This window comes from Zootoca vivipara, chromosome 4, assembly GCF_965207765.1.
Source record: "Zootoca vivipara chromosome 4, rZooViv2.hap1.1, whole genome shotgun sequence".
Taxonomy (NCBI): Eukaryota; Metazoa; Chordata; class Lepidosauria; order Squamata; family Lacertidae; genus Zootoca; species Zootoca vivipara.
This window is the reverse complement of record NC_142587.1, coordinates 45,478,223-45,505,498: the sequence shown is the minus strand read 5'-3', so window position 1 is coordinate 45,505,498 and position 27,276 is coordinate 45,478,223. Positions and strand designations below refer to the sequence as shown.

The 27,276-nt window shown below is 42.2% G+C and overlaps 1 protein-coding gene across 2 annotated transcripts in view; it reads left to right on the top strand.

Moving 5' to 3' along the window:
• Positions 1-27,276, top strand: part of SRPX (sushi repeat containing protein X-linked) — a 34,264-nt gene that overhangs the window by 2,111 nt on the left and 4,877 nt on the right. Inside the window, exons 2-6 of one of the 2 annotated variants that reach the window (XM_035114681.3) lie at positions 16,293-16,352; positions 20,708-20,899; positions 22,189-22,365; positions 24,534-24,660; positions 25,049-25,170. In XM_035114681.3, the coding sequence (XP_034970572.2) occupies positions 16,293-16,352; positions 20,708-20,899; positions 22,189-22,365; positions 24,534-24,660; positions 25,049-25,170 (678 nt within the window). The remainder of the gene's footprint in view (positions 1-16,292; positions 16,353-20,707; positions 20,900-22,188; positions 22,366-24,533; positions 24,661-25,048; positions 25,171-27,276) is intronic. The other variant, XM_035114682.3, reaches the window with a different exon arrangement.

The following is a 27,276-nucleotide window of genomic DNA, read 5'->3' as shown; positions in this document are numbered from 1 at the left end:
CTTCCATTTCATAGCTCCTTAATCTGAACAAGTTATTTTGCTGTCATCTCTCTTTCTGGAATAGTTTATAAGAGCAGAGGATGTGTATATACTGTATGAGGAGGACCCTAGCATTTTTCCCTAGTGTTGGATGCTGTTGGGAATTGGCTGCTTTTAATGGCAATACAGTGCTGGGAGAGGCTGGCAAGATAACACAGGGTCTTCTGATTTCCAGGAGCATAGTATTATGTGTTTTACACATGAATGCAAAATAATAGTTTTACACCCACCCTTTTAATTATGTTGTATTTGTAGATAGCCATTTTTATTGTATGTTCATTAGCCACTGGGGAAAATGCATTTGTTCTATTTATTTTACGATATAATCTCCATATCAGTGCAGTTTATAGCTTATGAAAAATGTAAAGCAATGGCCAATAAAACAGCATCATATATAGACAATAAAACAATAGCCTAAAACACCTATGCACAGCAGTTAAGATGCAGTCATGTTTTATCATCCAATTGCTTGCTGCAATAAAAATGTCTTTATAAGAGCATAATTGGGAAGGAGAGTTCCGCAGCATGGTCACAAAGACCATATTGTAACCATATTGTGTTCCTTCTTCTCATAACTCAAATGTTAGATAAAGATGGGATTTGGAGTAATGCTCCCTATGATGTAGGGAAGCTTCCATGGGAGAAGATGCTTCTTGAGGTAATCTGGCCCAGGTTAGTTTATGGCAGGCATCCCCAAACTTCGGCCCTCCAGATGTTTTGGACTACAATTCCCATCATCCCTGACCACTGGTCCTGTTAGCTAGGGATCATGGGAGTTGTAGGCCAAAACATCTGGAAGGCCGCAGTTTGGGGATGCCTGGTTTATGGCTTTCAAGGCTAGAACCAGCACCTTGAATTGCTCCAACAAGCTGAAAGCTATTAAAGTTCTTTATATATCAGTGCTGTGTGCTCCCATTTGCTTATTCTTGGTAACAAGTGGACTTATGAGTTCTGAACTAAGCTAACTGAAGTTTGCAAACAGTCTTCGAGGGCAGCATCAAACAGAGCACCTTTCATAGGGTGGCAATCTCTGTGGATAGCTCACCATTCTGTAGCACTGGCTTCAGCTGGCATAGCAAACTGAGCAAGCACTGTTGCCTTTGGTTCCAGGAGGAAAAGCCAGGTTGAGGAGTACGTTCAACCTTCTCATCTTACAATTCAGAGGAAGTGCAAGCCCATTCAACTGTAAAGGGAACCAGAACGGCCTCGGCCCAGTATACCTGAAGGAGCGTCTCCACCCCCATCGTTCTGCCCAGACATTGAGGTCCAGCACCGAGGGCCTTCTGGTGGTTCCCTCAATGTGAGAAGCAAAGCTACAGGGAACCAGGCAGAGGGCCTTCTCGGTAGTGGCACCCACCCTGTGGAATGCCCTCCCATCAGATGTCAAAGAGATAAACTACCTGACATTTAGATGACATCTGAAGGCAGCCCTATTTAGGGAGGCTTTTAATGTTTAATAGATTACTGTATTTTATTTTTCTGTTGGAAGCCGCCCCGAGTGGCTGGGGAAACCCAGACAGATGGGCGGGGTATAAATAATAAATTATTATTATTATTATTATCACAAACTTGCAAACTAATCAGACTCAACTTGATATCTGTTTCTCATCTAGATTGAACTTTGGTTTGTTCACCCTCATCATCAATTGATGATTGCTAATACCAGGCAGCCGTTTATGACAGGGGTGGGGAACCTGTGGCCCTCCAGATGTTGTTGGGCTCCAATTCTCAACATCTCTGTTCACTGGCCGTGCTGGCTGAGGTAATGACCAGGTTCCCCATACTTATTCTGTGACTTTTACCACCTCATCTGGTTTTGTGGAAACAGGATAAATACAGCATAGTGTCATTCACATACTGGTGACACTTCCCTCCAAATCTCTTAATGACTTCTTTGAGGAGTTTGATGTGCCTTCCCATTTGGCAAACACATTTACTCTAATTTATTAGCATGGAAATCTGCACGCTTTACCTTCCTCTTTTCAAGACAGAAAGGATATTTGTTCAAGGTAAAGCCATGGTTTTTTTTTTCTGAGACTGGTTTAAAAGATCTGCTTCTGAGTATGATTTTAAATGAATAAGAGCATTATTTGTCATTTGCCAAAATGTTGCTAATTTTTCCTGCCACCACCTAGGCTTTGCCTTAAGTTCATTTGTGGAATTTTGTCAATTACTGCATTTATGCATAGTGTCTGCTAAATTACCTTGTGTGGGGGCACTTGAGCATGCATTGGGTGATTAGAACAAAATCTTCTTGTGGGAAAAGAGTGACAATGTGAATCCATTCTCCAGGGACCACTGCCATTTTACTGACACTTAATTTACTTCCAAATGCTTTAAAAAGCAACCCAATGCCAAATGTGTGTGAGATTGTGCAATTTTGAATTTATTAAGTGCATGCAACCCCCCTCCCACCTTTAAAAAGCTGTTGCGCATGCTTAATGGTTGAGCATTGCATCATTTGGGTCTGCAAGCATACTTTGCATAAGTAACAGTTGTCCACTGGGTGTCATAAATTTAATGAATTAATTGTGTTTGTAAGCAAGGTTTGAATTTATTTTTGTTGGTGCAGTTCAGCTAACTTATTCCCAATGCAAAAATGCTGGAAGACAGATTTGCAATGTTTCATAACTGAACCTATTTATTTATTTAAATTTATGTTCCAGCCCTTCCAGAGATCTAAACACAATAGTATTTGATACAATGATTATTAACCTAACATGCAAAATTGTATTTACTTATAACTGACAGATCACTGTACTGTATATGAGTTGCTGTCTTCAGAATTTGGCTTTCTGGATAAGGTTATTGGAAAAAAATCCAGAAGAAACACTAGAACTCTGTTGCTGTTGGCTGTTCCCTAGTATCATTAAGGCCCACTTTTTGCAGTCTAAAAAGCTGCTATTCTGGTGCTAAAACTACCTTCCCCAAACTTCAAAATGTTGGGAGCAGCAAATGGAATAGAAGCAATTGCCTTTTCTGGTCAAGGGCAGTTGAGCCTGGCAATATTGCAGCTGCCCTGTTCCATATATTAAAAGTGCGTCCCTTTTCTGTTCTCCAAAAAGCAGCTCAGGAATTCTTTCCACATTGCTGTGTTTATCATTCACCTACTCTCTTAGGAGTAATTGCTAATTGTCTTGAACAAACAGATGTGACTAGTTGTATCTCTGAGAAACAGTGATGCATACACAATGTTTTGTGTGATTATTAAGCTAATTTGGTCAATCAAGAAAACCACTGATTCTGAGAATTGGTTTAGCTCTTGCATAGTGTCAACTAGCTTGTGATTTGTGGGAGTTGGACTTCTGCGTGTGTGTGTGTATCCACTAACCTAAATCTGAGGTTGGCTTCTGCTGAGCCCTCAACTCTTTCCCTATCCCATGCCTCATCTGAAGGCTTTGTTTTCTACAGGGGTAGGGGCTTGACTTTTTACTGTGTCGTTGCTCATTTAGAAGTAACTTATCCTATACTGTACACACTTATTGAACTTAGGGGAAGTTCTGAATAGGCACTTTGTTAACTCGATGTACATTGCCAATGCAACTGTTGTTGCTGCATGCCTTTGCTAAGGGGATCACTACAGAAATAGCTCCAGGCCCCAAAGAGCATTTGGTGGGGGAAAGGAGTTCCCCTTCTTGTGTCATGTAGGATTAGTTCTGTTGATGGTGAGATTGCTATACAGTTTATGCCATGAGGCTGAATGTGATGCTAAATTTACTTCAGTTCCTGGATTTGAATTTCATCGGCTGAAGTTCATTTCAAATGGCAAAGCACCAAGTTTGCAGAACTCCCAACATGTGTTGAACAGCACATGTGTAACTGCCATTGCCAGTCAGCTAGCTCTGTTTTGATCTCGCTGAGTTTTGAAGTTTTTTTGTTCCTTTTACACACATGGTTCACACAACTGGAATTCTCAAATTACCACATGCTCAATCTTTTGTACCATCAGTGTGCTTGGGTTTTTGTTGGATATGCCTTTTTAAAGTTGGAAGTGGTCCTATGTCAGAAAAGACTACTGTACACCTGAGCCCAATTCCTATAAATTCTACTAGTCCCATATTAACCTTCAAATGATCCTCAACTCTACAAGGGTACTTGTTGCTACTTAGGCAAACATTAGTAATACATTTGTTGTTCTTTGGGTGATCTTTTGTTGTTTTTGTTGACTAGAAAATTTCTAAAACTTGAAATGGTTGTACTTTCAGTAGTCAGTTTATGTACAGTAGTTTAAATAAATAATGACTCATAGTGACTGTCCATGCATTTTGGGGATGAAAGTTCCATACTCATTTACCTGTGAGCAATCTCAATTGAACTAAGTGAGATTTGCTTCTGAGTAAACATGTACAGTATATAGCACTGTTAAGCCAGTTAAATATCACCATATTCAAAACCTTCCAGTTGCTCAAATAGCTGGTTAGAAAATAACACTGCTGCCAAATTAGGTCAAATTTATGGTGTCCGTATACTAATATCTTATCAGTGGAATGATTTACAAAGATTCAGTATGAAATTTAGTATGAAATTTAGTATTCAAAGCTTGCTTTGCAATAAAAATGGTCAGTGTGAATTTGTCGACCATAGTTTAGAAGTTTGAGGGTTTTTTTTAAAAAAGGGATGATGATATTATTTTATCCAACCAGAATGCATAACTGCATTCTAGTTTAAGAAGAAGGTATGTCTTAATTATAGGAAAGTACGTTAGGGAGGAAGAACGATGCTTATTTAACTCCTCTCTAGGGCTCATTTTTGGGGTTAATTAACTGGAAAGAACCACTGAAACAACTTCAGAATAACGTTGGAGTTCTGTACAGTATACTGTTTTATGTATTTTTCCACACTTCATCAGTTGTTCTGAGGGATTTACTGAAAAGCCTGGCAAAACTTTGGCCAATGTGGTATGGCAAAGCATGAGTTACTGTTAGTCAGCCTGTCTCTTCTCTCACTTACCACAAAGGTTTACCCTCCTGGGAATTGTGGTTCAGGCTGGCAGTTCTGAGATGCAATTGGTCCATCTTTTTGCCACTGACTTTCCAATTCTGATGAGAAATTGTCTTCTGTGTCAGAACTAGGTTCAAAATATAAGACTTCTTTGGAAATGAGACACTAGGCTCTGAGCTCCAAATTATGCTGCATATATATAGAGAGGGAGAGGGTTGACTTTTCAAAATGTATTTTAGGAGTGTTTTACACACTTTTTTCTTTCACAGATTTCTGAGAGCCGAAGTAGTGTAGTGGTTAAGACTGTGAGGGGAGCATGGACACCCTCTGTTTAAGGCTCACCTAAACTATGATGCGGGTGGCGCTGTGGGTTAAACTACAGAGCCTAGGGCTTGACGATCAGAAGGTCAGCGGTTCGAATCTCCGCGACGGGGTGAGCTCCCGTTGCTTGGTCCCAGCTCCTGCCAGCAGTTCAAAGCATGTCAAAGTGCAAGTAGGTAAATAGGTACCGCTCTGGCGGGAAGGTAAACGGCATTTCTGTGTGCTGCTCTGGTTTACTAGAAGCAGCTTTGTCATGCTGGCCACATGACCTGGAAGCTGTACACTGGCTCCCACGGCCAATAACGCGAGATCAGTGCTGCAACCCCAAAGTTGGTCACGACTGGACCTAATGGTCGGGGTCCCTTTACCTTTTATGTAGATGGGTATAAAGGGGGAAATACACAGAATGAGATGAGAGGGGAAATGAAATACAAAAAAGGACAGACTGACAATTACAGTATAGGTTAAATATTGTGCTGTTATGCATGCCCACTGCTGAGCAATTATATATAGACCTTGGGTCAAGCTATCAGCTTATTCTTAGGTAGCACCAGGTTAGATAGCATTAGGTTAATGCAGGCATCCCCAAACTTCGGCCCTCCAGATGTTTTGGACTACAGTTCCCATCTTCCCCGACCACTGGTCCTCTTAGCTAGGGATCATGGTAGTTGTAGGCCAAAACATCTGAAGGGCCGCAGTTTGGGGGTGCCTGGGTTAATAGTTTAAAATGCTTATCAGGGGCGTACCCAGGATCAAAACTAGGGGGGGGCAAGGCACGGGAGGGGAGGGGCCACAACGTGGGAACGTGGGCGGGGCTACGGAGAATGATGATGATGGTGATGATGACGTAAGAATAAAAATGAAAATAATAAAAATAACGTATCCTCGCAGCGCCTGGCTCTCGTTCTAGATCCCAGCCCGGCCGCCGCCTCCTCCTCCTCCCTGCCTGGTGCCTTCCTCCTCAAGAGGAAGCCTTTCTGGGGGCGGGGGGCAGCCTTCTCCGCCGACAGAGGCGGCCTGGAAGTGAGCGCTGAGGCAACTCTCTCTTCTCCCTCCGCCGGGGCGTCAGGCTTGGGGCCTCTTCTTCCGTGGGTGCCAGCGATCGCTAAAGATCGCGGCGGCGGCAGCAGCACTCCTGGCGGGCGCGGCGACATCACACCTGGCAGCCGCGGGTGAACCACGCGGTGGAGGGCAGGCGCCCAGGAGCACGACCACTGGCAATAACAGACAGCGCTGCAGCGCCGACGGCCCCGCCAGCAAGCCCGGGGCGGAAGCAGCCGCGCTCCCTCCCAGCTCCTGCCGAGCTCCCAAGGAGTGCAGGAGCGCCGGCGGCGCACCTGGCGGCCGCAGGTGAACCATGCAGAGGAGGGAGGCCGAGGGCAGGCGCCCAGAAGCGCGGCCGCTGGCAACTATAGAGACGCCGCAGCGCCGACAGCCCTGACAGCAAGCCCGGGGCGGAAGCAGCCGCGCTCCCTCCCAGCTCCTGCCGAGCTCCCAAGGAGTGCAGGAGCACCGGCGGCGCACCTGGCGGCCGCAGGTGAAACATGCAGAGGAGGGAGGCCCAGGGCAGGCGCCCAGGAGCGCGGCCTCTGGCAACTACAGAGACGCCGCAGCGCCGACGGCCCCACCAGCAAGCCCGGGGCGGAAGCAGCCGCGCTCCCTCCCAGCTCCTGCCGAGCTCCCAAGGAGCGCGGCAGCGTCAGTGGCGCACCTGGCGGCCGCGGGGAAACCATGCGGTGGAGGGAGGCCGAGGGCAGGCTGTAGCACGGAGCTCGGCCACCTCTCGGGAAGCTGGAGGGCGCAGCGCGGCGGGCGGGAACGCCGAATCCGCGCTCCGCCGGGCTGTGCTCCGCCTCCGCCTCCACCTCTGCCCACCAACCCCGCTGGCCCTGCTTCTAGGTAAGGGCAGCTGCCCTCACTTGCCCCGTGCTGGGTACGCCCATGATGCTTATAACTAGAAGTTATTTCTACTACAGCTCCCACCATATATACTTTTGCCACCTCTCTTGCATCTTATTGGGCTTTTTCTTTCTCCTCTGCACCTTTCCCAAAGCCCTTGTCTGAGTTATTGAAGAACTCTTCCTTGTAGCCTTCCTGACTTGGGACATTTGGCAGCATTTGCTTTCTCCAAGCCTCTCCACATATGCAGGCTTTTGTGCTCAGTACAGGACTAGATGGTATCCAAAATGTAGTATTTTCTTGTTGGTTGTGTTTCAGTTGAAGCATTTGGCACCATAGTCACGATTTTGGAATTCTTTTAGAAAAATGGAAAAGAAGCATAAAAGCTTCGTAAACAAAATAAAAAGGAATTGTTATCAGATAACTTTTGCCATTTTGCTTGCTGTATGTAATGGCTGTGTTTACATGTCATGTTAACCCATAACGCTTAACTAGGGTTAAATGCAAATGAATGTCACAGCCCCAGACCAGATCTCAGAGGTAGAGTTCTATGGCAGCTGCAGCTCTAAAATGAAGATAGTGCACCACATGTGGGTCTGTGGGCACCAAATCTTCCTCTGAAGAGACACCTCTGCCACCAGAGTCTCATGGCTCATGGCTACAGAGTCCTCACAGGTCAAGAGAGCCCTGAGAAGATATCCCCACAGTTGGAAGCCCCTTTGTGGCAAAGGAGCCCATGGACACAGCAGAAGGCACCAGCCCTTTCACTAGCCAGGAGGCAGCAGACAGTGATTACTCAGACAGTATCTCCAGGGCCTAGCTGAGATAACTTAGATGGTTGACATCAGCTGCAGGGGCAAATGTGTCTTTGCCTTTGCACCCCATTAACTTTTTACCTCCCCTTGCTTGGGCCACTGCTGCTCCTCGGGGATCATGTTGCTTAACAGTCCCTGCTTTGCTCCTCCTGCTCTCCTGGCCATGCTGTGCTATAAGGGCAGCAAACTACAAGCACTGGCTTGTTATGTTATCTGGACTGCTTGTCTGTTGCTCCCAAGCTAAACATAAGTGTTCTAATAATAGAATTGTAGAGTTCAAAGGGACCCTGAGAGTCATTTCATTCAACCCCCTGCAAAGCAAAAATCTCAACTATAAAGCTTCCATGACAGATGGCCAGACACTCTCTGCTTAAAAACCTCCATGGAAGGATCTCGAGGGATTCTATTCCACTCTTGAACAGCTTTTATTATCATAAAGTTCTTCCTGATGTTTAGTCAGAATCTCCTTTATTGTAACTTGAATCCATTGGCTCTAGTCTCAGCCATAGGAGAAAACAAGCTTGCTCCATCTTCCATGTGACAGCCCTTCAGATATTTGAAGTTGGCTATCATATCTCCTCTCCGTCTTCTCTTTTCCAGGCTAAACATACCCAACTCCCTATACTGTTCCTTTTAAGGCTTGGTTTCCAGACCCTTGATCATCTTAGTCTCCCTCTGCATACATCCCAGCTTGTCAATACCCCCCTTAAATTGTGGAGTCCAGAACTGGACACAGTACCCCAGGTGTGGTCTGGCCAAGGACAAATAGAGTATTACTTCCCTTGATCTGGATACTATACTTCTGTTGATGCAGCCTAGAATAGCATTAGCTTTTTTGTTGCTGCATCATCACACTGTCGACTCATGTTAAGTTTGTGGTCTACTAAGACCCCTAAATCCTTTCCCCATGTACTACTGGGAAGCCCTATCTTATATTTGTGCTGCTGGTTCTTCTTGCCTATCTGTAGAACCTTACATTTGTCCCTATTGAAATTCATTTTGTTAGGTTGGGTCCAGTTCTCCAATCTGTTAAGGTCTCATTGAATCCTGATTCTGCCTTCTGTGGGATTAGCTACCCCTTCCTGTTTGGTGTCATCTGAAAATTTGATGACATCCCTTCAATTCCTTCTTCCAAGTCATTTATAAAGATGCTGAGCAACAGCTGGCCCAGGACAGAAACCTGCAGCACCCAACTTGTCACTTTTTTCCTGGATGATGAGGAACCATTAATGAGCACTCTTTGGGGTCAGTAGTCAGCCAGCTACAAATCCACCTCATTCATTTTATCAGCTTCTCCATAAGAATATCATGGGGGACTTTGTCAAAAGTTTTCTGAAATCAAGGTACACTACATCCACAGCATTTCCTGATCCACCAAGCTTGTGACTTTATAAAAAAAAGAAATAAAAGATTTGTCAGGCATGAACAAATGTTGGCTACCACTCAAAGTTTGTTGGGAGAGAAACAAACCCTGGCAAGTCTTGTGATTTGTTGCACCCAGAGCAGTGCAGCCAAAGGTAAGGGAGGAGCAAAGCAAAGACTTTCGACCAGCATGCACTGATACACTGTTCGTTTGCATTAAACCATTTGAACCACCCTGTTACCGACTCAAATTAGAAAAGCACCTAAGAATCTTGATATTCATCAGCTATTTAAGAAGACTCCCCCTAAATCATTTTATGGAATATTAATTGTATAATTGCAGAAAGTGGTTTTCTATACAATCTTCTACATTTTATCTCATTGTACACTGCTTTGGGTTGTGACACTGTATATAAATCAGCAAAACAAAAAAACAAGCCCAAGCCATTGCTAAACATTATTGTTTAATTTGAGATGCAAACCAGGCTGATGTATGGCTTCAACACTTGCCTATCTTTCACTTGAAAACAGGTACAAATGTATTTAATCCACCACCAAAGCTAAAGCAGAACATTTATTTGTATGCTTGATTTTTATTTTTGCTGTTACATTTGCAATGTATCATAACGGAAAACAGATGTTGAGGTTTACACTTGATAGATTTACAAAAACTTCACAAGGAACAACTGTTCTGTTTTTAGATTCTTGCATGACTTCATAAATGTATCTGAAAGGAGCTTATCTATCATTGACATTATGTTGCGCAGTCTCCTCAAGCTTATTGTCTTTCATTTGCTTTTGAATTGTTACAAGCTTACAGTAGTTTTTGATAGTATTAGAAACCAGAGGCAACATTGCCAATTTAGTTTTTATATGCCTTGGTTGAGAACCTGATTTAGGGCAAGTCTCTTGCGAAGATCGTTTCACATGGCAGGCTCATTATTGGGGCAATTGTTGACAAGTTTTCAAAAACTTTTATCCTGCCATGTGTCACTGAGGACCTTAATTATATAATGGGTTTAGAAGTACTGTTACAAATTGTCTCAAAGCAGGTACATTTTTATACCATTTTTTCATTTGAAAGTATATAAAAAAACAGCAATGTATTGTTGCATGATGCATTATAGTATATCAGGGCTTTGAATGGTGTGTGTGTGTGTGTGTGTGTGTGTGTGTGTGTGTGTGTGTGTGTGTGAGAAAAATAATGAAAAGCAGATATCCATGAAAACAGCTGAATGTGAATTGCTACTCTTTGGTAAAGCAGAAATATCAGTGAAGGGGACATGGAATGTTTTGTACATCTAATACTAATTGTTTCTTCTGTTCCTAATATTCTAAAGATGTATTTTGAAATGGCCTGACTTCAAATGCTGCATAAATGGATTGCTGTTCCAAATGTTTCATTGAATAAATTGCTAATTCTGGACAATGCACATTTTCCATTTGCATTCTCAAAAGCAGATTTTCAGGCTACTGTGTGCCAGATGGTTAAAAATAGATTTGGAATAATTTCTCAAGAAGAAATAATGGCAAAGTCTAGCATATGATTTGGGAGATTTCTTTGAGAGCCATAATAAATACTACAGTATTGGCTTAATTTCACCCTTTTGTTGGCAGTAGCCACACCTGTAGCTGTGTTGTATTCCTTCTAGCCCTGTGGTTCGTCCACAAACTGCTATATTTTTACAACACTGAAATATGAAATAAGGAAGGCTCTTTCCAAAGTTTTGTATCTTTGCTTCACAGTTCTTCACAAAGTTCATTGTGCAGTGCTACCTATGCATGGCAGGTAGTGCTCAAAACATTAGAGTCTTGTGCTTCTTCAGTGGGACTCATGGCTATCTAGGAGTTGGCAAAGCTGATGACTTCCTAGGGACTTTTTCCCTAGTCACAGAAGAGGAATATATTCTGCAGGTGGTCAGTACAATCTGCACAAAGATGGGAATAAGCTAGTGTTTAGTTCTCTAGAGCTCCCTAAGAATGAACAAATTGCCTTGGCCCAAGGTCTATGTATAATTGTCCCATAGTGGGCATGCACAATAGTAGCAGACACACTGTGTTGCATAGCTCTAGCATCTTATTATTGGAGTGTGCGTGTTTCTGAACAGTGAAGTTCCACCTACAACTTTTGTGGCTAAAATGGAGCTTGCCTCCATTATTTCTGTTCCTAGAGTAACAGCTTCTCATATTCTTACATGCTAAATGCCAAGATTTTGTACATATGCACCCCTGGTGATTGTGATCAAGCAGATTTGTAGACCCTTATCGCAATGATGGAATTTCATTAACTTGCGGTGGCCTGGACACAATAATGGGCTGGATGAATTCAGTGTAAGTCCATTGATTTCAGTGGGTCTACTCTGAATGACTGACACTAGATATTTCCCATTGTCTATTTGTAATCAACATTTCCCAGGAAACCTGATGAGAATGGTGGTTTCCTGTAACTGAAAGTGATCTCCTCCTGGGAGATTGATTGATCACTCATTCCTCCCACCCCAAACTATTTTGAGGTAATTAATTGCCTGCTATTCTGCTCTGCACTACAATTGCAGCTTAATTTTGTCAGCTTGAGAGGTATATTTCTTCTGTAGGATTTCTCTTGAAAACAAGTTGAAGCATGTAATTTCAAAAACAGGGGGATCTTTCTGAAAAACACCCTGACAGAGCATACTAAATTATTTGCAGCCCCCAAGACTTTCCCTCACATGGAACTAACTCTCTTCTGTGCTTTTAATAACTACACCTGCATGGACTGGAGTGTGGTGAAATTTATTGTGCATGCATAGCTTAGGGCAGGCATCCCCAGACTTTGGCCCTCCAGATGTTTTGAACTACAATTCCGATCATCCCTGACCACTGGTCCTGTTAGCTAGGGATCATGGGAGTTGTAGGCCAAAACATTTGGAGGGCCGCATTTTGGGGGTGCCTAGCTTAGGGGCTGAGAGGGAATCTTGTTGCCCTCCAGATGTTGTTAGACTCCTATTCCCCTGCCACCATAGGCATTTTTTTTAGGGATGATGGGAGTTGTAGTCTAACAACATCTGAAGGGGCCGCAAATTAATCTCTGGCTTAATCCTGTGCACGACTACTCAAAAGTAAGCCCACTTTGAGTTCAGTGGAGTTTACTTTCTGTTAAGCAAGTATAGAATTGCAGCCTTAGTGCTCTATGGAAGTTAACAAAAAGTTCCATTAAAAATTAATATGGGGTTTTAAATGTTCTTGGCATTTTATGGAAATAACCACTGAAAGAGCTAACTCTTCAAATATTGCCCACCAGTCTGCTGCTTTTACATGGGGCATCTTTGAGGAGCACTCAGTCTAATTCTCTGAAAAAATTGTTTGAAATAATACATTTTGTTGACACTTTTCTTGAGCTGAACATTCAGACCAGAACCCCAGAATTCTGCCAAATAGCGCACAACAAAGCATGAAAAGCATTCCTTTAGTAACGTCTTCAAAGCCTTTAGAGACTGCTATTTAAATCTTACATAGCTCAGCAGTGCTTTAAAATTCTACTAAGTTTAGTGTTTTCTACCATGGAGCTGTTGACATGCCAACATGTCTGCCGACATCAGCAGTTTTAAATAAAGTAACGAGTAGAATACTAGGAAAACTGTACTAGCAAAAAAGGGGGGGGGTTAAAGGAAATTGATTCTGCCCATGAGGAAGATCAAGCCCACTATAATAGTCTGTCTTTGGCACAATGATGTGGGTTATGAGGTCTTAAAAAAATAGAGGAATATTGTATTCTAAAGTGTCAGAATTTTCTGCACAATTATACAGTTGTTAACTCATTTGTTGCATATGATAACAGAATCCTTCCTTAAGCTACAATTTGCTTGTAATATAAATGCTATTTTGTGGCATTCAAACTACATTGTGGCTATTACTTTGAAAACGTGATTCCTCGTCCCTTCAAACACACAGAGGTGTCAATTGGGGTTATGTGGGTACAGTACTTGAGTGCCGTGAGCCTGTGCTTTCACTGGTGGTGAGTGATATTTCCCCTCTTTGCGTGCTTGTACCAGTCTGTGAACTTTTTCATCATCACTATATAATAATAATAATAATAATAATAATAATAATAATAATAATAATAATAATTAATAATAATAAAGTATGGCTGAGCACTCACGAGCAAGAGCATTAATATAAGCCTTTAAAAAAAAGTAAAAACCCAGCAACCCAGCAGCAGTTTCTCACCGGTTTGCAAGGGCATAGAAGCAAAAGTGCTTCTTCCATAGGCAAACTATGGAACTCACTCCCACAGGAGGAAGAGATGGCCAGCAACTTGAATGGCTTTCAAAGAGAATTAGGCAAATGCATGCAGAAGAAGGGCAATCAGTGGCTACTAACAGTTGAGAGGAGCGGGTGGTGCTGTGGTCTAAACCACTGAGCCTCTTGGGCTTGCTGATCAGAAGGTTGGCGGTTCGAATCCGCATGACAGGGTAAGCTCCCATTACTCTGTCCCAGCTCCTGCCAGCCCAGCAGTTCGAAAGCATGCCAGTGCAAGTAGATAAATAGGTACTGCTGCGGCACAAGAACACTCACCTCTCTTGTGGTGTAGATTTATGGCAGGGAAGAAATGTGCATAAATACCATGAAAAGTGGCTCATGCACACCATTACACTTAAGCTGGCTGAATCCCATTGATTGCAGGTATGTCAAGTTAAGTAGATGACAGGCAGCTGGCTCTTGCAGCCTAGTTGAAAATTGGGTCTGGGTAGCTAAACACATAGATGCCAATTTTACTGGATATTTCAGGGAGGTTTGGATTTTTGCTTGCTTGCTAGCTACTGTGCCTCTTAGGGATTGCAAAGGGGAAAATGGATAGAAAACAGCAATATAGATGTGATAATTCCATTATGTAGTTTTTTTAAAAAAAAATTCACCACTCACGTTACATTTACCAGTACATCTTTTAGTACAGGGGTGGCCAACTCCCAAGAGACTGCGATCAACTCACAGAATTAAAAACTGGCAGTGATCTACCCCCTTTTTAGGGTTCAGGTCAAAGTTTTTTAGGAGGGAGGAAGGCCCATTTTGGGGGTTTGGGTCAAAGTTGTTGGTTTTTTTCAGGGAGGAGGTAAAATGTTGAGCTTTTTTAGGGGAGCCACAGTTATTCAGCTTCTTTGGGGGGAGCCAATGATCTACCAGTGATCTAACGCAGACGTCCAGTGATGTACTGGTAGATCATGATCTACCTGTTGGACATGCCTGTTTTAGTACATTGCTCAGGGGTATTCAGCAGTAAAGACATAATATATGCTGCTACGTTTAGTGTACAGATTTCAAGGATATTTTCCTCAGGGAACTTGCTCATGTTTGCAAAGAAACCTCCATGCATATGGGCCTGAGGACCCTGACTATTGCCTTTCAAGGACCCAAATCCTGCCTTAAAATATGCCCATCATTTCTCTGCTGCCGCACATTTTAGGACATGAACGGATAGGTGGAATAAGCTACCCTTTGAGCAACTTCTTTGCCATTACTGACCTCACTTAAGTATGGCCTAGGGCTCCTACCGGTAGGGCCATAGATTTTTTAAAAAACCCACATAACCACACTACTTTAGTGAATGATGTGTGGAGGTAGAATTGCATGATAAAAAGAAGGGCTACACAGCCAATCACAGACTGAGTTATAATAATCCCAACTTGTTTGACTTCCACTCTTCTGCAGGGGACCAGCTACATTTATTGTATTAAAATGCTAAATAAAAGAGGAGACAAATGTTTAACGAGACTTATAAATCTTTGAGGTGCTATATGGTAATCTTTATTTTATTCATACCTCATCCAGCATTTTCTTAGATAGGATTATTGTATCTTACTGTGTATTGCATATTCTGCTTGCGATTAATAAAGTACCTGTGGAGTTCCTCAGATTTTTTCCCTGGGATTAGTTTATATATTTTTGGTGGATGGATTCCTTTGTGTAAAGTAGCTTGTTTGAAACATACTGAAACATACTGTTGCATACAATAATCTCCACGAGCTGACTTGCCAAAGGGATGGGTTGATGTTCTTAGCCCATCCACTCCTGTCAAACAGGTGCCTGACTCTGTTGAAGGTGACTGTGCCAGTCATCTGTTCTGTGAGTTCCATGGAGTGACCCAGTCCCATCAAGGGTCTCCATCATATGGGAGGATTTCATTTTATTTTTACCCCAGTGCATCACTCTGCTTGGACATACAGGGACGAATCCTAAAAGGATTGCCTGCAGTTGCCAAATAAAAGTGAAATATATGCCTCTGTACTCTTGTGTTGAAAGTTTATTTTAATTCAGTTGACACAATTATAAAAATGTCTGGTAGAATGTCGTGATGCTCCAGATCCACCCAGGTAAGCCTTTTATTTTTTACAGTCTTTATATTCAGTAGTTAAATAAAATGCTATTTTGACTGGCCAGAATAGCATTAAGGTAAAATGAATGTAACTGCATTTTAGCTGCATTGGCTGTGCTGAATAGCTGTGATTAAGCTCAATCACACATGTATCTGGAATGGTAGTTACATCTGTATTCTGCCTCTGCAGCTGTTTGCTAGGATGGCTGATGCATCCACTTGCATCTTTTGAACCATCTTATAGTGAAATATCTCTTGAGACTTCCGTAGGATCTTAATTTGGGGTGGAAGTTCCCTGCAAGATGAATTGTAGCCTTCCTTGAAACAATATACATTGGGGAACAATTAGAATTGATTTGGTTTTAAAATGCATATCTTTACCCATTTCACTATAAACTGATTTTGCTGCAAGTCTAATAAGCACAAAAGCTCACACAGTTTAACTTGCTCCAGGATGTTTGTTCCATCCTAATTCTGCCTTCGCTCATCTCTGCAAGAGCTTCCCTTACGCTTTTCAAGGGTGTTGTTTCCTTGCTTGCTGCAGTTGTTTTTCTTTTTTATTGTAGGATCGGGATACTCACCTCTAGAAGATGATGAAGACGTGTATGCACACAATAGATATAAAGGTGAATGCTTTGCTTATATACTAATGAGGATCACCCATTGCCAAGAAAGCTTTTTTATCCTTTTTCTGCTTGGAGCATGAAGCCTTAGGGTATGTCTGTACCAGCCAGATTTTTTTGCACGGTTTGTTTTATTCTGTGAATGCCCTATCATGTTTTGAACTCCAGTGCTATGTTGCTGTGGTTTTGTTTGTTTCGAATCCATGAAAATACGTGTATTTACATCATTAATACTCTTCTGCAAAATATTCAAACTGGTTTGAATATTTTGAACCCCCAAAATAATGATTGTGCACAAGTCATGTATGGTGTCCTTCACTTTCAGATAATCTTTATTCTCCCATCTTACTCATGCCTGCTTATTTAGCAGTCTTAACAGATATAGTCTCAAGTTCATTGTCCCTGGTTCTGATTTTGTAGAGCAATGCATAGGATGAGTCTGACATGTAGGTGCAAAAATCTGGCAGCCTTTCTTCCAAAGGAAAGAAATTTGGGGGGGGGGGGGAGAGAGAACCACAGTTACTGTAAACGCAATATAAACCACATGGCTTACTAGCTGGATATATGGAGAGAGGTAGGAATTTAAAGCTGCCATGGAGATGTGCTAACATAGTCACAGCCTTGGAATTGCCAGACTTCATGTGTGTTTGAATTTTCTGTACTTGTTGCTGTTGAACAGCAGAGGATGGTAGAAGCACTACTCATGGATTCTCTCTCTTTTTTCAAGGAAAAGTTTCTAATTATCTGACTTCAGTTTTTGGAGATGGAGCAGATAGTTCATGTTAATTAAAAATAAGCTCCTTTCTTCTTTCATGCACCATAGCATCAAAATTAAAAGTTGTCTGTGATCTCAACCTGTTTGATGATACTTTACTGAGTTTTTTCCATAGCTTTTCTATAGTATCAGTTCTTCTCCACACACACACACACCCTGGAAAAAGTATGCTAATTATGAAGCAGGCAATCCTAAGAATTCACAGGTAATCTCACAACCTTTATTAAGAGGATAGTGTTTGCTAGTGACAACTGAAAGTGAAATGGGTTGTTGTTTTCATTTAGCAAGCTTGCAAAAGCCCCACCTACCATTCTGCCCCCAATGCATATTTTTGATAGAGCAAAACCAGTTTTTTTTTACATACAATGGCATACTTAGATATTATTTGGAATGAAGCAACTTTCTTATGGCTGAGTGCTTCTCCGACATGGATTATGTTCCATACATTTGTAATTACCCATGTTGAAGGGAAGTAATTAGAGAGCTAGTGAGTTTTCTGTGTGTTTACCTTTGTGTACTTCAGCATAAACAGGATTCTTCAATCCACACCACTATCTGTCTCGGCACGCCTAACCTTATTCATCCTTAAATCTATTGGATTGCACCTGCATTTTGCTGTCTGAACTTTGGCTAATAGGGTTACCCATTCTGTGGTCCATCAAAATCTGATGGAGTAATAAAGCTATAGGAGTGCTCAGGGTAGAATGTGAAATCCAAAAGAACAGAAGCTGGTGGTATCATAAAAAGTAGACCTTAGAGCGTAATATTTTGAAAGAATGGCAATTGGAACCTTCATGTAGGTGGTGCCTGTAACTCTGTTCATGACAAAAATCCATCCTAGTAATTGCCACTTGCTTCATAAACAAAACCCACCACATATCCTGTGAGCTGAGCTCACAACTTAGCAACACAGTGGACTAGGAGGCAAGCATATTGTTGCATAAGATCACCACAACTAGGGTAAGAAGAATCTTATTTGCAAGATGAGTAGTCTTGTGTGGTCTGTAATCTCCAATCCTTGGTGTGTTGTGGGTGGGCTCTATTATGGGTGGAGACACTATGGCAGTGGCACCAGAGCAGTGGTGTCTGTCATCATGTAGTTGAAAGCTACCAGTTGCATTATCGTAGGAGTGGGAGGCATCTTGCTGTGGCCCAGTGATCATAGACTATGTGGAGCTGCCTTTGCAGGTGGTCGAGAGATTTAATTTCAGTATTCAGCTGCCAGGCTGCAGACTGGAACTAGGTGCTGTCCCTGTATTATACCAGAGCTTCATAGATTGCATTGGCTCAAAGTGTTTCTGAGCTCAGTTTCAAAGTATTAGTTTTAAAAAAAACCCACTTATGATGTTGGGACTGGGGTATCTAAAAGGTTGCTTCTGCATTCCGCAGTGACTTTGAGAATTGTATCTTGACATAACTCCAAAGTTAATAAGAATTTCATATGCTTGCATTATGTATTCCTGTAATGCTTTACTCCTTGCATCCAGTCAGTTGAATATGTCATTTCTGTTTCAATATGCAGTAGAACCTCTATACAAGAGCATATCCAATGCATTTCAGATCTCAGAAGTTCAGAAAAAAGGAGTCTCTGTGCTTGTGTCTATATATGTCAGGAATATATATTCTTTATTGAATAGGCTGAAAATGTCCCTTAATCTGGTACACCCATGCTTGTGTCTATAGCAGGCACCCCCAAACTGCGGCCCTCCAGATGTTTTGGCCTACAACTCCCATGATCCCTAGCTAACAGGACCAGTGGTTGGGGAAGATGGGAATTGTAGTCCAAAACATCTGGAGGGCTGAAGTTTGGGGATGCCTGGTCTATAGTATCCTACCATTGGTAGAAACAATGTGGTAAGTATTCTTTCATTCCTCTGCAAGTGCAGAAATTTTACAGAGCAAACTCCACCAACCCAAAACTAGAGGACTGCAGCCAATATTTTGGCTGGTGGGTTTCAATACATAGAATTCAGCACCACTACCCTGCTGCCCTTCTACCACCTTGCAGCTACCTAATCAGCAGACCATGGGATAATCTCCCTTAATCTCTTGCCTCCATCCCTAGCACATACTTCCCCCATCACCCATCTCTCTCTTGCATGTTTGCCTTTTACTGTGACTCATTTTTAAAGGTAGCATTGAGCCTTGAAGAAAAAGGTTCATGAGATTCCTTTGCCTGGAGTCGTGTTTAAACTGAATTGCCTTGGCTGTATGTGCGTTGTTAAGCACGTTAATTCATCAGTTTGGATGCTATGTGTAAGTTTTTGTCGCACACCCAGTATTACATTGTAGACCAGCCCCCTCTCTCCAGCGCTGCCCCCAGTCTTGATCTCCCTTCCGGATGCATACGCCATAGGCACATAGCTGCCAAGTTATCCCTTTTTTTTAAGGGAAATTCCCTTATGCTGAATAGGCTTCCTCGCGAGAAAAGGGAAAACTTGGCAGCTATGTATAGGCAAGACCCCACTGCCTCAAGGACAGTGCAATATCGATTCATCATACATCAAATAAGACTTGGCTTAATAAGCAAGATTCCATTATTTGGGATAATCATTACTTCTAACTCTTGGACACAGAACTTAAAATCCAGCATTATTTTTTTAAAATCATTTTAAGTAAATATATGAGCTTTAACCAAATGGAATATAGTTTGCAGAGTGGGTTTTTAAGTGGCATGTTTGTGTGTTTGTGCATGCATGTGTGTGTGCGTACACACGCACACACTTTACAGATTGATCTGTAGGAAATATTTTCTGTGAAATAGGAGAGTAACAGTGCAATCCTATACATGTCTAATAAGAAATAAGTCCTATGGAGTTCAATGGGGCTTACTCCCAGGTGACTTTGGGGTTAGGATTGCCATCTAAGCGAAGTAAACAATATGCCACATACGCAGTTGTTTTTATTGTGTGGTTGTCAATCACCTTATGACTTATGTGAAAGGTGGTTCATAAATTATTATTTTTTAAAACAACATTTTATACTTGTTTGATTTGAATTCATTAGATTGATTTCTTTTTGAGGAGAAAAATTTAACAAAATATCTAATAATTCTAACTGTCCACATGGTGGCAGGCTTAATCCGCAAGCAGGAAACTAAGGGGTCAGTGCTCATCATCCCACTGCACCCGTGCTAGTCATTCCTTTGAGTTTTAGTGGCTCAAGATTTGAACAGAAAATATAATTCACATGCCACACATAGAAAGCAACTGCCTTTGGTGCTATTACTTTGGAGGGAGTCTATAATCATCTTGCAGTCTACCTCTCTGTGTGTAATTTTATGTTCTCTTTTTCTTCTCAGTAAACTCTAGTCCAACACCACTTTTAAACATGTGGGTTTTATCCAACAATGTGCATGCAGAACTCCATTCAAGCAAGGAGATTTCCTCTCCCCTTCACCAACACCCCCCCCCCAAATGTGCTCTGGACGGTTCCCCAACCCTCTGGCACAGATTTTGAATGTTGGGGTAGAGGAGAGGAAAGTTCCATCGCACAAACAAGTGGAATTGCAGCCTTAGATACTGTCCTGTATTATTGTGCATTTTCTTTTTCCTCTTATGAATGCACATACGTCTTTCACCAGATACACCATGGTGCTCTCCTATCAAGGTGAAATACGGCTATGCCAGCTGCAGAAGCCCTCACGGAGGGTATTATAAAAACGTCTTGGGAACGAAATGTGACATTCGTTGTCAGAAAGGCTATGAGCTGCACGGTCCCCAGGAGCTTATGTGTCAGTCAAACAAACGCTGGTCTGGCAAAGTTTTGTGCAAACGTGAGTGGATCATTACTTTGGCTCTCAGTTCAGTTGTTTCTGACTAATCAGCCTATATCTACTAGAGAGGCAAGAGTTAAATCTTTTTACACAGCAAAAATATTACGGTAACTCTGTTTCTCTATGCACTTTTATCAATGCTTTGTTTTTGTTTTTGTTGCACATACAGAAAACATCCGCAAGGCGGTCACCAAGGACAATCTCCTACCACAATGCTAGGGAACCTGTGGGGATCCTCCAGGTGTTGTAGGACTCACACTCTCACCAGCCCCACCCCACTATAGGGTTGTATAAATGCTGATATGTGAGCTCTTAACAGCCTCACCATCTACTGTCTTAAAGCAGAATATTTTAAATACTTTTTTTGTAACAATATCCTTGCCAGGACAGCTAAATAAGACCCAGTTTTACAATATGGAAATACACTTCGTTGCCTTCAACATCACCATTCCCAGGTTAATCCAAAGCACAAATTGCTCCAAGTGTAATATAGCAGCAAAACAAGGCACACCTTGATAATGTCCCTTTTGTGCCTGCCAGCTCTAGATGGCTCAAACAAGCCACTCAAGAAAGAGAGAGATAAACACACATATGCATAGATCTGTTTTGAAAGCTTAATGCTCAATTCGTTGGGATCACCGTCCAACATAAGGCTGTCCACTTGAGTTTTGGCAATTCCCTCTTCCCTGAGCATTTCCACAGCAGACCCGGGGCAGGGGGGGGGGCAGGACTGCTCACTTACTTTGGGATCTGTGCCTTAGTCTGTGTGTGCTCATGTTTTAAAGGCAATGCAGCCATTTCAAAGTGCGTACATGAGAAGCGAAGTACCCCCTGCATCCATTACTTTGGCAGAGGTAGACGGTGTGTTTGCCAGGGGGTTATTCCAGCCATTATTTTCTCTCTCTCATTGGCCCTAATGGGGGGGGGGAGAGAATAAGCCCACCAGTTCCAGGATTTTTCTTACCTTTCCTGGGAGCAACAGCTGGGGCTTTGGATCATGCAAATTCAAGGCCTCCACTGACGTGCCATCAGCTTTGGACTGGAAGATTGTTTCATGTTACATGTACATTAACCATGAAGAACACATGAGAGCTGCAGGGTGAAGTATTGGAAAGTGACTCCACTAGTAGTGCATTGCTTTGAAAGTCCTCATATTTTATCACTTAATCAACACTGACATGCATTTGATGTACTGCTTTTCGGTGAATAGGTATATCTTTGCATATAGTGCAAAGTTTTTTTTAAAAAATATCCTCAGTAATTTGATGTCTCCCCCCCCCCCCCTGTAGAAAAACGTTGCCCAACCCTTTCGATGCCAGGTAACGGAGGATTCAAGTGTTTAGATGGTGCATATTATAACTCCAGGTGTGAGTATTATTGTTCACCAGGATACCAATTAAAAGGAGACCGAATAGTACAATGTATGGATAACAAACTTTGGAGTGGACGACCAGCTTCTTGTGTTGGTAAGTGTGGCCTGGGAGGATGTGCAGAGATTGCCCACCGTAGCAGCACAACTGCTGCTTTGCAGTTATATTGCTGCAGCTAAAACTAGATTCAGAGCTTGCCCATGGTCAGGGATGATGGGAGTTGTAGTCCAGCAGCATCTGGAGTGCACAGGCTCCCCAGCCCTGGGCTATAGAGTGTATATTGAGAAGAGGGGTAGTGCATTGTTAGGGTGTGGGAGACCTGGGTTCAAATTCCCACTCAGCCATGAAACTCTACTACTACTACTATTCTTCAATCCAGTCTACCTCACAAGGTTGTTGCAAGGGTAAACAAAGGTGCATAAGAACCACAGGTGGCTACCCCTGCGCTCCTCGGAGGGAGGGTGGGATAGAAGTAAACGATTTCTCTTTAAATGGCTTGACAGTGGGTTTGATAGATTATTTTCTCACAAACCTACCAGCCTGGCAGAACTGCAGTGCACACTTTTGCACTCTGAAAGTAAAGATGACACTACCGGATATGAAACATTTTATCATTAAAAAAATAATAATATCAGGGACACTCCAGTGTCTGTTATCTCCTGTCGATGCTCTTCTGACCTTTGTGAAAATGTTTGTGAAACAACATTGGAGGCTGTCTAGGATGACTTTGCTGAAACGGTGTCTCACTGTCTTTCATTTATTTGGTTTAATAGTTTCTCCTTATGTGGCTCAAATTAAATTTGTGGCTTTTTTAAAAAAAACATTGCTGCAGATAAGAAATCCCAGTTGAGGAAGTTCCAATTAGTCATGACTTCTCATAATTCTGCCCTCTCCATTACAAATTAATGGGAAGACAGGGGCTTGTGTGTGTGCTTGTATAGCGATTATGTCTAAGCAGTTAAAATGGCTTAAAACACTGTGGTCCAGCAAGAAGAGTTCACTGATCCATGAGTGCTTGGAGATGCAGTTCCTATAGTAACCGAAGTCTGGTGTCTTAAGTAGCTGAAATTAATAGTAATACGGGGGAACGATGGTCCTCTGCTATAGGAGACTCATAAACACATATCAGAAACACTGCGTTTTCCAGGAACGTTCCTCGTTTCATTTAATTCTGTGTATGCACATATTTAGGTAATAGCTTAAGCACTGAGAATTTGGGTCCTCACACACACAACTGCTTTACCCGCAGAACTGCTTGTTCTCATGTGCATTGCAAGCAGCTTGCACTGACAATTTTGCACCAGCAGCTACATGTCATTTTGTGTGTCCTTTCTCAGACTTCATTGAGAAGGGCTGCAGTTGTATAATGAACCACCACCTTCTGCTAATAGGAAGTGTACCAGAAGACTCCTTTGCAATGAACAGGGAGCAGCTGCCCTGCAGTGGGAGAGCAATCTAGTGTACTGACTCTTTAATGCTGCTTCATGCATTACATTACTTCTCCTATCCCTCCCCACAGCATATATCATGCTCAAAAACAGTGCTATTTTTTAGGAAACAGGGGTGCCGGAACTCACCATGAACGCCTCCCTTGTTCTGTTATGGCGGCAATGGCACCCACCTGAGAGGTACCAGAACTGAGTTCTGGTGAGTTCCCTGAAAGAGAGGACTGCTCAAAACATCATGCATCAGGAAGCCTGTGTCATTGGGCCCATATAGTAGGACCCAGCCCTTTGATACAGGATACTGTCAATAGCCTTACATTGCATTTAGGTGGCAAAATTCATACAAAATGTTTTTAGAGGTGTCTAGGTGAAGTTGCCTCTAAACATGCAAGTAGACCTTTTGCATTCAGAACTGCTCTCTAGAATAAAGTAGATATTCAATAATTAGAATGCATCAATACACTGAAAAGTAATTTTTATATAAAGTGCTTTTAAAAAAAACATCAGAAAGTTCTGGAGATTAGAGGAATTTTCAGGTGCATAAAAATGGAAGAAGAAAAAACAAGGGTGTGTGTGTGTGTGAAACCATTTCAGTGCTTTCCTGAGCTGCTTGCTTTTAATCTCAAGATGATACCTTCTTTTTCCCCAATAATCTCCATTTGGTGTTATTGATGTTGTGCCAGAGTCAATTTTAAGTGTCCTGGTAGCAGCTTGATGATTAACTTGTTCAAGATTATTTCTGCACTGTTTGCTTTGCCTGCAGGATATCATCTTAAACCAAGTGTGGCTGTGCTATTATACCCGTGTGTTTATTTTCAGATATGGAGCCGCCTAGAATCCAGTGCCCAAGTGTAAAGGAGAAAACTGCAGAGCCCAATAAACTGACAGCCAGAGTGTTCTGGGAAACCCCAGAGGGAAGGGACACTGCAGATGGCATTTTGACAGAGTGAGTGGAAATGTGTGAACTAACTAAAGTATATAAAGATATGGGTTGGATTTAATACACATTCACCCCTGGAAGTCTGTATGTGCCCATAGAACTTGTATTTCAAGTGTTCCTGGTCTGTTTGGTACAGGCAGAGCAAATCCGGCTGCACAGGTGATTTCTGATTCAGGGGTTGTGCTTCAGCAGTAAATCTACAGATAAACCTCCATAGGGACCGTTTTTGCATTCTGTTATATTTGCTGCCAGTGGGCAATTTTGGAAAAGGATATATTGCACTGCTATAATCTGAGCTGCACACTGAACATGAATCTTCTAGATTGCATTCCCTAAAAGGTCCTGTCTCTGCAACAATAATAATTATTCTTTGCAACATTTTCTTTCTTTTTAGTGTTATTTTGAAAGGACTACCACCGGGATCACATTTTTCAGAGGGTGATCACAAGATCCACTACACTGTGTTTGACAGAGCCGGGAATAAGGGAACGTGCAGATTTTATGTTAAAGTTAAAGGTAAGAACATTTGCTGTTGGGGTTGGGGGAAGCACAGGCATCAAAGTTAGGCCCTATTTATTTATATCTTACCTGGAGGAGCATGGCTGCTGCTGCTGCTGCTCCTACTTTTGCAGTTTCTCTGATGGTATTTGGTGCATGTGATCTTCCTTAACCAGGTGGGTACAATGCCAGGAGGTTGTGGCATCACTCCATTATACTTCCTGATGTGGGAATATATTTAAAATGATATGCCTCTATTCAATTTTCCTAAGCTAGGTTCTGAACTGAGACCTGCAAACTTGCCCCCACTTTGTATTTATTTTTAGATGCCAGGTAAAAACTGCTCCCTTTTGGGGGGATGGGCTTTTGGAAGCTGATTTCTGAGGTTTGATTAATTGTTTTAATCTTTATTATGTGCTATATTTTATGTTGCCTTAATTGGGTGTAAATCATCCTGTGACCATTTTCGTGAAGGGCATAATGGAAATATCTTAATAAGTAATTAAAACTATTTACAGGTAGGTAGCCGTGTTGGTCTGAGTCGAAACAAAATAAAAAATTCCTTCAGTAGCACCTTAAAGACCAACTAAGTTTTTATTTTGGTATGAGCTTTCGTGTGCATGCACACTTCTTCAGATACACATAATTAAAACTATGTTCCACAGTTTTTGATGATGGCTAGGCGAGAGGTGCCAAAAAGAGCCCTTGTGAATGGTTCCATCTTCACTAGTTTGAGTTCTACCAGGGTATGTCGCTGATAAGAGCGGCTATGAATAATTAGTGGAATGCCCTTGTTTTTAGTGTTGGAGGAAGCAATGCTTAAGAAATGGCTTCTACATACAGAATAGCCTGTCTGAGAGTTCAAGCTTAGTGACTGATATGCAACAGGAATTGTGCATACTTTGTTATTGCTGCTGCTGCTGCCGCCATCACCCTTCACCAAATAGGGCATTTTGCAAAAAATAAAAAAATCTCAATACTGTTGTTAAAATCATAACATTAAAACCACAGAACCAACCAATAAGAAAATTAGCATCACAAAGGTACTGGGTTGTTTGGGACATAGCAATGTCTTCTTGCTTGCCGCGGGATCACATTCATCCAGTGCTTTACCAGCTGCACTGGCTCCCGGTGGAGTACAGGATCAGGTTTAAGGTGCTGGTTTTGACCTTTAAAGCCCTATGCGGCTTGGGACCCTCGTACCTACGGGACCGCCTCTCCTGATATGCCCCATGGAGGACCTTAAGGTCCACAAACAACAATATTCTGGAGATCCCGAGCCATAAGATGGCTAGATTGGCCTCTACTAGAGCCAGGGCCTTTTCAGTACTGGCCCCAACTTGGTGGAACGCTCTTTCCCAGGAGACCAGGGCCCTGCGGGATTTGTCATCTTTCCGCAGGGCCTGCAAGACAGAGCTGTTCCGCCTGGCCTTTGGGTTAGACTCAGCTTGACCCCTGTGTTTTTCCTCCCTCATGGCTTGGATTTATGGAATACTTGAATTGAGGCTGCACTTTAAATTTTAATACGGTATTTTAATCTGTATTTTAATTAATTGTTTTTATGTTTTATTGTAATTCTGTTGGTGTCAGCCGCCCTGAGCCCGGTTTTTGACTGGGGAGGGCGGGGTATAAATAAAATTTATTATTATTATTATTATTATTATTATTATTATTATTATTATTATTATTCTGCAGTCTGGTTATGCAACAGCCCTTGCTCGGGCAGTGGAACAGAGCAGCCCCCTTGCTATGTATACTTTGCTCCACTTGCTATGTATACTTTGGAAAAACAGGCAGAGAGCCGGGCCCACAGTTCTAGCTGTTGTGCCACTAAATGGCTCTTGGGGGAGTCTTGTACCACTGCAAGAGGAAATTGGTAATATAGAGGTTGTATTAGAAGCTATGGTCTCTGCATATTGCAGCAATTAGCATTATTCTATGCATTAGCAATTGAGTGTGTCAGGTCTAAACTCTGCCATGCTGGTGTAGCATAAGCTCAGGGCTGTTAACAATATAAGAAATATCAGGCTATACCATGCATCAGTTAATATATGTGAATGACACACCTGTGTGTGTTAATGAATCTATATGTGAAACCGATTATAAAATCAAAAGATGATGATG